Source organism: Cervus canadensis, chromosome 2 (genome assembly GCF_019320065.1).
Source record: "Cervus canadensis isolate Bull #8, Minnesota chromosome 2, ASM1932006v1, whole genome shotgun sequence".
Classification (NCBI taxonomy): Eukaryota; Metazoa; Chordata; class Mammalia; order Artiodactyla; family Cervidae; genus Cervus; species Cervus canadensis.
The window spans coordinates 10,948,793-10,962,486 of NC_057387.1; the positions used below are offsets into that span (position 1 = coordinate 10,948,793).

A 13,694-nucleotide genomic window follows, 5' to 3' on the forward strand; every position below is an offset into this window, starting at 1 on the left:
ATGGAGATAGCCAATATTGTACTTAGAAATGTAGTCAGTAAAATGACAATTATGCTACTAGTAATAATAAAATAACATGAAAAGACTTAATCCAAAAGCTAAAAAATAGAAGACAGAAATAAGAATAGAGATAGTAATTAAAAAATGTGAGAGCCTTATTGAAGATTTTATATACTTTGATTTGAAAATCTAAATAAAATTAACAAGAAAGAATATGGTTACCTTTTACCCTGAAAGTTGAGGTCATACATGAAATATGGGCTCCAGTATTATTAAGTTTTAAAAAGAATACTGATAAGTAGAACACTGCACACAAAAAGCTGAAATGTCCGAAATTCAAGTTAGAGGAGTAAAGGGAAAGGATCAGATTATTAATCATAATTGTCTCAAACACCTGTGAGCCAAGATCAGAACTACTGCATGACACAGGAACAGAAAATCAGAGGCGAGTATCAACTAAAATGAGGAGTGATATTGGGTTGGCCAAAAAGTTCATTCGTAAATGAGTATGTTGTTCAATACAGTTTTTGGTGAAAATGAAGAATGCGTTTTTAATTTTTACTTAAAACTGAATAAACTTTTTGACTAATTCAATACTAATGATAGTAAAAAACAGCAGGAATGTGCTTTTTGTGATACCTGCCAGGGAAAGCTGTTTTATCTTGGAGATACTGATGAAGCAATTTCTGTATAGGTGAGAAGCTGGACGAGATGAACACCCAAGTCCTTTATACACTCAGACGACAGATTTGAAACTGGGAGTTCTTCTTAATAAATTTAGTGTGGAAAGCTGTCTAGACATCTTCCTCATCCTGAGGCAAGACAGGGTGGTTATTATTTCCTCTATATTTATGTAGCATGTCTTCTGTAATATATAAGGAGTGGTTCAAAGGAGTGGCTCAAAGGAGTGGTGAAAAAGGCATTGAGAAACAACATATTTGGTGGATTAAAGAAATAAAAGGTCCTTGCAGAGATGCGCAAAGTCTTGATTAATATGAGTCTTAGATTCTGTGCAGCTTCTTGCCTGGAAAATCCCATGGATGGAGAAGTCTGGTAGGCTACAGCCCGTGGAGTCGCAAAGAGTTGGACAGGACTTCACTTTCACTTTCACTTACATTCACACATGCTTTCTTTTATGTTATCCATTAAATGCAAACAAAACCCCTGCAAAATAAAAAAGCAAAATAAAAAATTATATTATCCAGGTTTTCTATATTTTAAAGTTTAGATTTAGAGAAAAGCTATAACTTTTTAAAAGTTGTGACTTAATCACCTAAAATCTTGCAATTGCTAGTAAAATATTTTTTCCCTCATTATGTCTTACTCCTATATCAAAATCATCTTCAGGCCTGAGCACTTCATTTTATTTATTGTTATTAATTTTTATTGGAGTATAGTTACTTTATAATGTTGTGTTAGTTTCTTCTGTACAACAAAGTGAATCAGCTATACATATGCGTATATCCCCCGGTTTTTGGATTTCCTTCCCATTTAAGTCACCACAGAGGATTGAATAGAGTTCCCTGTGCTATACAGTAGGTTCTCACTAGTTATCTATTTTACACATATTAATATATTGACCTGCCTCTTGAGAAACCTGTATGCAGACCAGGAAGCAACAGTTAGAACTGGGCATGGAACAACAGACTGGTTCCCAATAGGAAAAGCAGTACATCAAGGCTGTATACTGTCACCCTGCTTATTTAACTTATATGCAGAGTACATCATGAGAAACGCTGGGCTGGAAGAAGCACAAGTTGGAATCAAGATTGCTGGGAGAAATATCAATAACCTCAGATATGCAGATGACACCAGCCTTATGGTAGAAAGTGAAGAAGAACTAAAGAGCCTCTTGATGAAAGTGAAAGAGGAGAGTGAAAATGTTGGCTTAAAGCTCAACATTCAGAAAACTAAGATCATGGCATCTGGTCCTATCACTTCATGGCAAATAGATGGGGAAACAGTGAAAACAGTGTCAGACTTTATTTTGGGGGGCTCCCAAATCACTGCAGATGGTGATTTCAGCCATGAAATTAAGACACTTACGGCTTGGAAGGAAAGTTGTGACCAACCTAGAAAGCATATTAAAAAGCAGAGACATTACTTTGCCAACAAAGGTCCGTCTAGTCAAGGCTATGGTTTTTCCAGTAGTCAGGTATGGATGTCAGAGTTGGACTATAAAGAAAGCTGAGTGCTGAAGAATTGATGCTTTTGAACTATGGTGCTTGAGAAGACTCTTGAGAGTCCCTTGGACTGCAAGGAGTTCCAATCGGTCCATCCTAAAGGAGATCAGTCCTGGGTGTTCATTGGAAGGACTGATGTTGAAGCTGACACTCCAATACTTTGGCCACCTCACGCGAAGAGTTGACTCACTGGAAAAGACCCTGATGCTGGGAGGGATTGAAGGCAGGAGGAGAAGGGGATGACAGAGGATGAGATGGTTGGATGGCATCACCGACTCGATGGACATGAGTTTGAGTAAAGTCCGGGAGGTGGTGGTGGACAAGGAGGCCTGGCGTGCTGCGATTCATGGGGTCGCAGAGTCGGACATGACTGAGCTACTGAACTGAACTGGATATATATATGTCAATCCCAATTTCCCAATTAATCTCACCCCCACTTTAGTATCCATACTTTCGTTCTCTACATCTGTGTCTCTATTTCTGCTTGGCAAATTAATTCATTTGGACCATTTATCTGGGTTCCACATATAAGCAATATTATACTATTAATATATTGCTTTTCTCTTTATGGCACTCTGTATGGCACTCTGTATGGCAGTCTCTAGGTCCATCCATGTCTTTGCAAGTGGCACAATTTTGTTCCCTTTTATGGCTTAGCAATTTTCCACTGTAGGCTTTCCAAGGGGCTCAGTGGTAAAAACAAAAAAACAAACAAAAAAAAAACCTGCCTGTCAATGCAGGAGACACAGCTTTGAGCTCTAGGTTGGGAAGATCCTCTGGAGAAGGAAATGGCAACCCACTCCAGTATACTTGCCTGGGAAATCCTATGGACAGAGGTGCCTGGTGGTCTACAGAATTGTACACAATTTAGGGACTGAAACAAAAACAACAGTGTTCCATTGTATATATGTACCATGTCTTCTTTACCTCTTCCTTTTATGATAGACATTTAGGCTGCCTTCATGTCCTGACGATTGGAAACAGTGCTGCAATGAACACTGGGGTGCATGTATCTTTTTAAACTATGATTTTCTCCAAGTATATGCCCAGGGGTGTGATTACTGGGTCATATGGTAATTCCATTTTTAGTTTCTTAAAGAACGTCTATATTGTTCTCCATAGTGGCTACACACATTTACATTCCCACTAAAAGTGTAGGAGGTTGCCTTTTCTCCACACTCTCTCCATATTTATTGTTTTATAGATTTTTTGATGATGGCCATTCTGACTGGTGTGAGGCTTTGATTTGCATTCCTCTAATCTTTGCAGCTTTGATTTGTATTCCTCTAGTAATCAGTGATGATGAAAACCTTTTCATGTGTTTGTTGGTCATCTGTAGGTCTTATTTGGAGAAATGTCTATTTAGGTTTTCTGCTCATTTTTGACTGGTTTGCTTTTTTTTTTTTTTTACATTGAGCTGCATGGGCTGTTGTTATATTTTGGAGATTAATTCCTTGCCAGTTGCTTCATTTACAAATATTATCTCCCATTCTGAAGGTTATCTTTTGATTTTTGCTGTGAAAAAGCTATTTAGTTTCATGAGGTCTCATTTGTTGAATTTGTTTTTATTTTCATTATTCTAGAAGTAGGGTCAAACAAGATCTTGCTACAGTTTATGTCAGAGTGTTCTGCCTATGTTTTCCTCTAGGAGTTTTATAGTGTTTGGCTTCACATTTAGGTCTTTAATCCATTTTGAATTTATTTATTTATTTTTAAAATTTTTCTAAATTTATTTTTTATTGAAGAATAATTGCTTTACAGAATTTTGCTGTTTTCTGTCAAAGCTCAACATGAATCAGCCATAGGTATACATATATCCCCTCCCTTTTGAACCTCCCTCCCATCTCCTTCCGCATCTAACCATCTAGATTGATTTGCATTCCTCTAATAATCAGTGATGTTGAAAATCTTTTCACGTGGTTGTTGGTCATCTGTAGGTCTTACTTGGAGAAATGTCTATTTAGGTCTTCTGCTCATTTGTGACTGGTTTGCTTGATTTTTTTTTTTTTTTTTTTACATTGAGCTGCATGGGCAGTTGGTATATTTTGGAGATTAATTCCTTGCCAGTTACTTCATTTACAAATATTCATTTGCAAATATTTCTCTTCATTTACAAATATTTTCTCACGATGTCAAGCAGAGCCCCTGTTTAAGTTTCCTGAGCAATACAGCAAATTCCCGTGGGCTGTTTTACATATGGTAATGTAAGTTTCCATGTTACTCTTTCCATGTATGCAAAGATATACATCTGACCCTCTCCTCCCCTCTCCTCATGTCCATAAGTCTATTCTCTATGTCTGTTTCTTCACTGTTGCCCTGTAAATAAATTCTTCAGTACCATTTTTCTAGATCCTGTATGTATGCACATTTTTAGTTTATTTTTATATGTGGTGTTAGGGAGTGTTTTAATTTCATGCTTTTGCATGTTGCTGTCCAGTTCCAACACTACTTATTGAAGAGACTGGCTTTTCTATGTTGTAGATTCTTACTTTCTTTGTCATGATAAGGTAATCATAGGTGCATGACTGAGCACCTCTTTTTAAACTGGACATAATATGAAACAAAGAATGTTCAAACTACTGCACAATTGTACTCATATCTCATGCTAGCAAAGTAATGCTCAAAATTCTCCAAGATAGGCTTCAAGAGTACGTGAACTGTGAACTTCCAGATGTTCAAGCTGGGTTTAGAAAAGGCAGAGGAACCAAAGATCAAATTGCCAACATCTCCTGGATCATTGAAAAAGCAATCATTCCAGAAAAACATCTACTTCTGCTTTCAGTTCAGTTCAGTCACACAGTCATGTCCAACTCTTTGTGACCCCATGAATCGCAGCACCCCAGGCTTCCCTGTCCATCACCAACTCCCAGAGTTTACTTAAACTCATGTCCATGGAGTTGGTGATGACATCCAACCATCTCATCCTCTGTTGTCCCCTCCTCCTCCTGCCCTCAATCTTTCCCAGCGTCAGGGTCTTTTCAAGTGAGTCAGCTCTTCGCATCAGGTGGCCAAAGTATTGGAGTTTCAGCTTCAACATCAGTCCTTCCAATGAACACCCAGGACTGATCTCCTTTAGGATGGACTGGTTGGATCTTCTTGCAATCCAAGGGACTCTCAAGAGTCTTCTACAACACCACGGTTCAAAAGCATCAATTCTTTGGCACTCAGCTTTCTTCACAGTCCAACTCTCACATCCATACATGACTACTGAAAAAACCCTAGCCTTGACTAGATGGACCTTTGTTGGCAAAGTAATGTCTCTGCTTTTTAATATGCTGTCTAGGTTGGTCATAAATTTTCTTCCAAGGAGTAAGCAAACTCCAGAGAAAATGAAGGACAGAGGAGTTTGACAAGCTACAGTTCACGAAGTTGCTAAGAATTGGAGAGGACAGTGACTGAATAGCAACAACAACAACAAACTCCTTTTTGGAAATAACACCTCTAAACTACAAAGCTCAAGTTTGCTAAATTCATGGTCATTGAGTCGGTGTTGCTGTCTAACCATCTCATCCTCTTGCTGTTCCCTTCTCTTTTTGTCTTCAGTCTTTCCCAGAATCAAGGTCTTTTCCAAAGAGTCTGCTCTTCCTATCAGGTTGCCAAAGTATTGGAGCTTCAGATTCATCATCAGTTGTTTCAATGAATACTCAGGGTTGACTTCCCTTAGAATTGACTGATTTGACTTCCTGTGATCCAATAATGGAAGGAATTATGTCTTTCCTCTCACACTGATGCTCAGACATATATCATAATTGGTGGCTGGGCACAGTTTTTCTTTGCTAGTTAAGAATACATGCTGCTTTAATTAAATATATGGGGTTCCATCACATATTGTCACATATTTGGTGCTATAACTAAATCTTCAGTGAGGTATTACATTGTTCCATCAGGACACTTCCTTCTAAGATATCGTACACAGAGATAGTAAGGTTCCCCATGTGTGCTAGCTAAGTTGCTTCAGTTATGTCCAAATCTGTGTGACCCTATGGACTGTAGCCCTCCAGCCTCATCTGTCCATGGGGAGATGTCCACAGCCTCATCTGTCCAGCCTCCAGCCTCATCTGTCCACAGGCAAGGATACTGGAGTGGGTTGCCATGCCCGCCTCAAGGTTCCTAGTATCATTTATAAATAACCATAGTTTTCTTTTTCACTGACTTATTAGTTCACTTTTGTCAATGACAAGGTTCCCAAATACATTAGATTGATTTCTGAGCCCTCCTTTCCATCTATTTATGCTATTCATCTCTTTCTGTTCCAGTAGTGTACTCTTTTTATTGCTAAGGCATCTTACTACTGGGAAGAATAAGCCCTTATTTACTTTTCCTTTTAAAAATTATGTTATTTTTTTCATGTAAACTTTAGAAATTTGACTTTTAGTTTGCCTTCTCAATTTATATAGTGATTTATATTGTTCCCATAAATAATGGAAGTAAAACCAGTGAAACACTGAAGCAGTAATTAGTAAAAGTTTATTGTGCACACAACACAAAGACAGTTAACCAGAAACACTCAAACCACCAAAAAAAAAAAAAAAAGGCTCAGGGTAATATTGTCATAAAGCAGCTTATTAAGTGAGAAGGCAGTATTTTTTATTATTCAAAGTGGTCTGTTAAAATATTAAATTTTTCTTAAATGATAGGAAATTAATCAGTGGTCATATCAACCTCGGGGAAACAGTTTAGGTTTTGATTATGAATTCAAGAGACATAAACAAGAAATGACCCAGGTCAAGTTAGTCTTGCAAAAATATGCTAAATTAAGCTTTGCATAAATTAACTGGTTTTGATCAAGGAATATTCAAAGTTGTTCTCCATTTGGTTTTGATTTTATAGAATATATGGACTTTATGGGGCTTCCCAGGTGGCACTAGCTGTAAAGAACCTAATGCAGGAGATATAAGAGACGTGGGTTCAATCCCTGGGTCAGGAAGACCTCCTGGAGAAAAGACTGGCTACCCGCTCTAGTATTCTTACCTGGGAAATCCCTGAACAGAGGACCCTCGTGGACTATAGTCCATGGGGTCCCAAAGAGTCCAATAGGACTGAGTGACTCAACATGCACACATGGACTTTATGGATTAGCTCTAATAAAACTGACAGCTTTATTCATTCTAGTAAAAACAATAGGTAAGATAACAATTTTTAAGGTATTTGCTAAAACTCAGGCTTCTGAAAAACACTCCAATGCTCCTGATTAGAATTTCTATGGACATGAACCTGATAAGATAAACTTGTAAATAAGGCCTCCTTTGATTCATATACACACTAAAGGTCAAAGTCCATGGATAAATAAGCCAATATACTAACTTAAAATTCAATGAAAAGATGTCCATGGTATGCTGCATTACAGACTAAGTTGCAGTGATTTCTTTTTCATAATCTTTCACAGATGTACTGAATATTCAATGCAGATGTGAACTCATTACATTCAAGGCTCCTGCTCCCCAGGTTTCTCAACTAAGGGTTCCTTTGAGAAATTGGCAACATTATTTTTCCAAAATAAAGTTGGCTTCTAATTAACCCCAAGACAAGGTCTTCAGGGCAGTAGATCAAGCCTCAGGAGGCCAATAATCAGAGTATATGCTTCTAATAATCACATCCCATGTGATTCTAAACATTGTAAGAACCAGAACTTCTCAAGATTGTGACTTTGGCTGGACAAATATATTCCTGATAGATAGCTGATGCTACTTTTGATGCAGAGAACTTCTGTCTCAAGGCAGAGTCACTCTCTTCTGCTATTTCCTCAGGTTCTAGTCTTTGACTTAGATTCTACTTTCCTGGGATTCCAGATACTGAACAGCTGTTTCTAACTGAGTTGAAAGGAGATGTATTAATAAGTACTTGCTGAGCAGTGAGAATATTGATCTGGTTAGTCTAAGGACTTTGTGGGGTCTAGACCTTGGCCAAGAGTAGTGTTATGGACACTGGACCTCACTGCAATTCTGATAAGTGGCAGGGTTAAGAAGGAGAACCAGGAGCTGCTTTTAATTCCAGGTACTAAGAATGATTGGGCATAGTTCTCTGAGTTTTTCTTCATGACTATTATACTGGATCATTTATGCTCCCAGTAGATTTTCCATTCTTATTTTTTTAAAAGGTTGGTTGACTCATGGATTAAATGAAACAAATACTTAATTGATATTCTTTCTGCTGTCTACTCATTGTTGTATATTTTAAGCTATAATTGAAAACTCTACTTAAACTCCATTTTAAAATGTCAAATTCAGGATATTCATGTGTACTTAAGAATATGAAAATTCAACTTCTTTATTATCTGAGGCTGACTAAATTTATCTCAGTTAATTAATGCCTTCCATAAGATATATATTTGAAAGTCTCAAAATATTTTACACCTGAAAAATTTGTGAATTTGCTCTTTTTTTTTTTTTAATGTACACAGTAACCTCAAGTATTGAGTCACTTTTAAATCTAAATTACATAAATCCCTGAGGAGTATCTAAGGAGTCAGAAAGTAAGGTGGGAAAGTGTCAGCTCTAAGGATCATAACCTGAATTCTATCTGTAAGCTCTAGAATATTATAAGGGGACTTTCAAGGTCATCTAACTAAAGAATCTTGGAGTCCATGAGTTGAAAAAGCTATTAAAGGCCAATACTCATCTGCTACCCTAAGTCAGATTTCTTTCTGTAGGATATTCTGTAGAACCCTCTGTTTAAATACTTTCCATGCATCCTGGCAGTTTATTATAGTTATTCCCCTGTCTCTTTCAAGGGCTTCCTAGATAGCTCAGTTGGTAAAGAATCTGCCTGCAATGCAGGAGACTGCGGTTCAATTCCTGAGTCAGGAAGATCCACTGGAGAAGGGATAGGCTACCCACTTCAGTATTCTTGGGCTTCCCTTCTGGCTCAGCTGGTAAAGAATCTGATTGCAGTGTGGGAGTCCCGGGTTGGGAAGACCCCTTGGAGAAAGGAAAAGGCTACCCACTCCAGAATTCTGGCCTGAAGAATTCCATGGACTAGTCCATGAGGTTGCAAAGAGTTGGACACAACTGAAAGACTCCCACTTTCACTTTTAATTTTAAAATAAGGAGATTGATATCCAAGTTAAGAATTTTGCCCAAAGTCACACAATGCTAGACCTAAAATATAGATCTTCTCACTCCAAACTGAGGGATCTTTTAACTTAATTTTATAGCCTATAAGTATTTGGCTGGAAGATCTTTTTATTCTTCTGCTCTTTATAATTTTCTATCCCTAATACAGATATAACACACTGTAGTGGTCTTTGATGCCTTCTCATATATACCATGCCATTGGGTCTGCATGCACCATGCCATGAAAAGGACAAATACATCAATCACACAACTCATTTAGACTGTGGGGTTATATTACTAATAATAGTATGGAAAATTCACCTAACTGAAATCAGCTACCTTCACGGGTCTGAGGGACAAATAATCCTAACAGCTGTGTTTTATGGTATTGGGTAAATATAGATCGACTGAGGGACTGAACGGAACTGAAATATAGACACTCTTTAAGAATCAGGTAATTCTAACTTCTATAGTCTGCAATTCATACTCAGTGAAGTGAGGCTACAGTGGGTTTACATGTGAATTAGTTGAAAGAAGATTCAGAAAATTTTGGGAAATTGATAAAACAAGGATAAGCAATGACTGTAAATTTATATTTCCATCAATGTTTTGAAATGAATGGAAGTCCATTTGTCCAGGTGGAGGTATTATATAGAGAAACTATTTCATCAGTTTACTTTTCTCTATATAGAAAACAGATGCTCATTATGTATATATATGTGTACATATTGAGGATATAATCTTCCCAGGTGGCACTAGTGGTATTTGGTATATACACCCTTTGCATTTATATGTAATAGAAATATCTTTACAGTTAGCTTTAAAGTGGCAGTCACTGAAAATTCCAATTGTTTGTGTTAAAGAGCTTTAAAACTAGTGTATGTGAATATCCTAATACTAATTTCATGAAAACAATAGTTATACCTACTAATTTTAGGACCAGTTTCTAGTGACTTAAGAAAGAGCAAAATTATATTCTGCAAATTCTAGTAATAGGTGTTTCAGAAATTTTTAATCATTTTACTTAGTGTTTAGAAAGCTAACATTTACTATTGACTAGAAATATTGAAAAAAACTTCTGAGAGCAGATGCAAATAATTCTTCAGCACAAAATGATGCATAAGTATATAAATATACTAAAAGTACATACACAAAGACTGGGTATAGTCAATAAATGCTAGATGATTTTGCATCCAGGGAATACTTTCTTACTTCTTAGGCTTGGACAGTGGTAAACACATCCATGAAGAAATTATCTGATATAAGAATGACTTTAGAAATAATCTTTTCTAGCAGTTTGCAAACTAGTAGTCAGATTATTCAAAAGGAACATTATTGACATAGCAAGATACAAATTAAATAAAGCCTATGATTTATGTCAGGGGTTGGAACTCAGAAAACTGCCCAATTATACCTCTCTGTGACAACTTCATGGCCATTTTGCAAAACTCTATTTCTCTTTCTCTGAGGCACCTATTACTAGAATGGAGAAACGAAGTGTAGTACAAAATGCCACAAAGTCAATGTATTGATTTTTCTTTTTTTTTTAACCACCCTGATGACTATTCTTTCTCTGGAAAAAAAAAAGAATATTTGTTTAAACTAATGTTATTTTCTGTTCCATCCTTGCCCACTGTTCTAGTTTCAGAATTTCCGGAAGTGTTTCTAATTCGTCTCTTCTTGTTGTTAGAAACAACATTAAAGGCCTTTCTTCTATTTTCTTATTGCTTTGGATGCTGACATAAAATTGTAATTAATAGTTAACAAAATGTATATGCTATTTTTACCATTATATTTTAGCATGTAATAAGTTGTCAGTAAGTACAGATCCCTCCACACTTTTGCTCAGAGATCATCTAATTCTTCTTCCTTCCCATTTTATGGTTGATAAACTGAAGTTCACATACTGTTTCTGAACACTGCTCATTCTTTTATTCCATATTCTGATCAAGTTCAGATAGCTGAAGTTAACCATATTTTTCACTTTTGAAGGGTTGACTTTCTTGGGCTTGTGGTGAGCAAGAAAACCACAATAATCCATAAGTAAGATACAAGAGAAAACTGTTAGGCAAATCTTTAATCCTTCCCTGGAGAGAATGCATTCATAGCCTTGAGAAAAGTCTACTCATTTGTTATTAGTTAGTCTGTTCCATATTTAGCCTTAATTCTTATTTTGGCAGGCTATTTTGGAGGGAATGAATGAGTTCCATCAAACATCTGGAGATGCCTGCCACCTACAGACTTCGTGCTGAGTTCCCCATGCCTTTCTCCATCCCTGGATCCTGGCCTGTGGCTCTGGCTCTAGCTCTCCTGTATAGCAGTGAGCATGGAGTGGGCCAATGAGACCTTAGTGACGGAGTTTGTCTTCCTCGGCTTCTCCTCTCTGGCTGGGCTGCAGCGGCTGCTCTTTGCTGTCTTCCTGCTTGTGTACTTGTTCATGCTGGGCACCAATGCCATCATCGTTTCCACCATTGTGCTGGACAGAGCCCTCCACACCCCCATGTACTTCTTCCTTGGTGTCCTCTCCTGCTCTGAGACTTGCTACACCTTCGTCATTGTACCCAAGATGCTGGTGGACCTGCTAGCCCAGAAGAAGACCATTTCCTTCCTGGGCTGTGCCATCCAGATGTTTTCCTTCCTCTTCCTCATTTGCTCTCACTCCTTTCTGCTGGCAGCCATGGGTTATGATCGCTATGTGGCCATCTGTAACCCTCTGCGCTACACAGTGCTCATGGGTTTTGGGATGTGTGTGGGACTTGTGGCTGCTGCCTGTGCCTGTGGCTTCATAATCTCACTGGTCACCACCTCCATGATATTTCAGCTGCCATTCCACTCCTCCAATCAGCTCCATCACTTCTTCTGTGACGTCTCTCCAGTCCTCAAGCTGGCATCTCACCACTCTTATCTCAATCAGTTGGTGATATTTGTGCTTGGTGTGTTTGTCTTGGTTATTCCACTGTTACTTATCCTGGTCTCCTATGTCCTCATCATTTCTGCCATTCTAAAAATCCCATCCTCTGTTGGAAGATACAAGGCCTTCTCTACCTGTGCCTCCCATCTCATTGTGGTAACTGTTCATTATGGTTGTGCCTCTTTCATCTACTTAAGGCCCAAATCCAATTACTCTTCAAGTCAAGACACCCTGATATCTGTATCTTATACCATCCTCACACCCTTGTTCAACCCAATGATTTACAGCCTGAGAAATAAGGAATTCAAATCAGCCCTTCAAAGAGCAATGATCCATACTTCATATTCTATTAATTAAGGAGCCAAATTTTAGCTATTCAGTTAACTGTACACCTTTTATGTGTCAAGTAAGATGTGTACTTTCACATTTTTCTCAAGTGTAGAGCACACTGTAACATGCAAATCTTTTCTTATTCAGAGAATGAGGCTCAAAGATGTTAAAATATTTTGACTTTCTGCCATCAGTGATACTTTAAGAAGGTTATACTGATGTGGGAAACAATTACTCATTTCTAGAACAAATTTCATTGTATTTCACAGCTGTGAAATAAATTGACTGTTCAAAAACAATTATATCAACTGATAAGAGCAAATATACACCCAAGCTGTTGTGAAACAAAATAAAGGATACCTCACTTAAAAGGGAGTCAGAAGGCCAGAGAGAGACCTTGCACACTGCAACTTGACTTCATTACAACCCTCACCAGGAAGACATCAATAACAGACCTCAACAGGAAGAATTCTCCTCTCCCAGAAACAATACAGGCAAAGGGAAATTCTGCACTGTCCTAAACTCTCACTTTGCTTCAACTGACTTTCATTCAAAACAACTCTTCTCAATCCCCTCACTTTTCTCTATAAAGTAACCTTTAACTTTTATTTTTTACCTGTTGAACTTGCCTATGGCTTTTGCTAAAGCAGGCTTGTCTCAAATGGCAATTCTCCATTATTCCCAAATAATTTTGCTGATAAAATAATTAAAAATTGGCTGTTTTATTTTATTTTTTAAAACAACACTGTCCAGTTCCTTGGAGCAGTAGAAGATAATCTTACTACTCTCTCGCCCCCCTACTCTCGGTTCTGCCTTTCATGAAGAAACTAAGGCAATTTTGGTACTGTCCATGCTTGAGAAAACCCTAGTAATCCTTTTCAGTTCCTGATCCACCCACCTCAACCTACATATTGAAATGTCTTTGCTTTTCCATGAGATTGTTTTGGTCTTCCTTTGTTTGAGTTTGGAACCTCACTATGGAGTCTCCTTCCTATGTGTATGCATATCCTTCCTGTCTTTCTGCCACATTCATTCCCTGCACATCATATCTATTGCTTCTCTTCCAGGAACCTACTAAGATCGCATAATTGCATATCTCAGGTAATCTAAGAAAAAAGGGTTGAGCCAATGTTAATACTATAAAGATCTAGAAGGCCCTAATGACCAGAAAAATCCATGAAAATATCCTCAATGACTTCCCTTGCCCTACAAGATAAA

The 13,694-nt window shown here is 37.6% G+C and overlaps 1 protein-coding gene across 1 annotated transcript; it reads left to right on the forward strand.

The window, feature by feature from the left end:
• Window positions 1–11,561: 11,561 nt before the first annotated feature.
• LOC122431347 (olfactory receptor 10K1-like) lies at window positions 11,562–12,503 on the forward strand. Its single transcript, XM_043452638.1, has one exon. It carries the CDS (start codon window positions 11,562–11,564, stop codon window positions 12,501–12,503), a length of 942 nt encoding a protein of 313 aa, XP_043308573.1.
• Window positions 12,504–13,694: the final 1,191 nt, after the last annotated feature.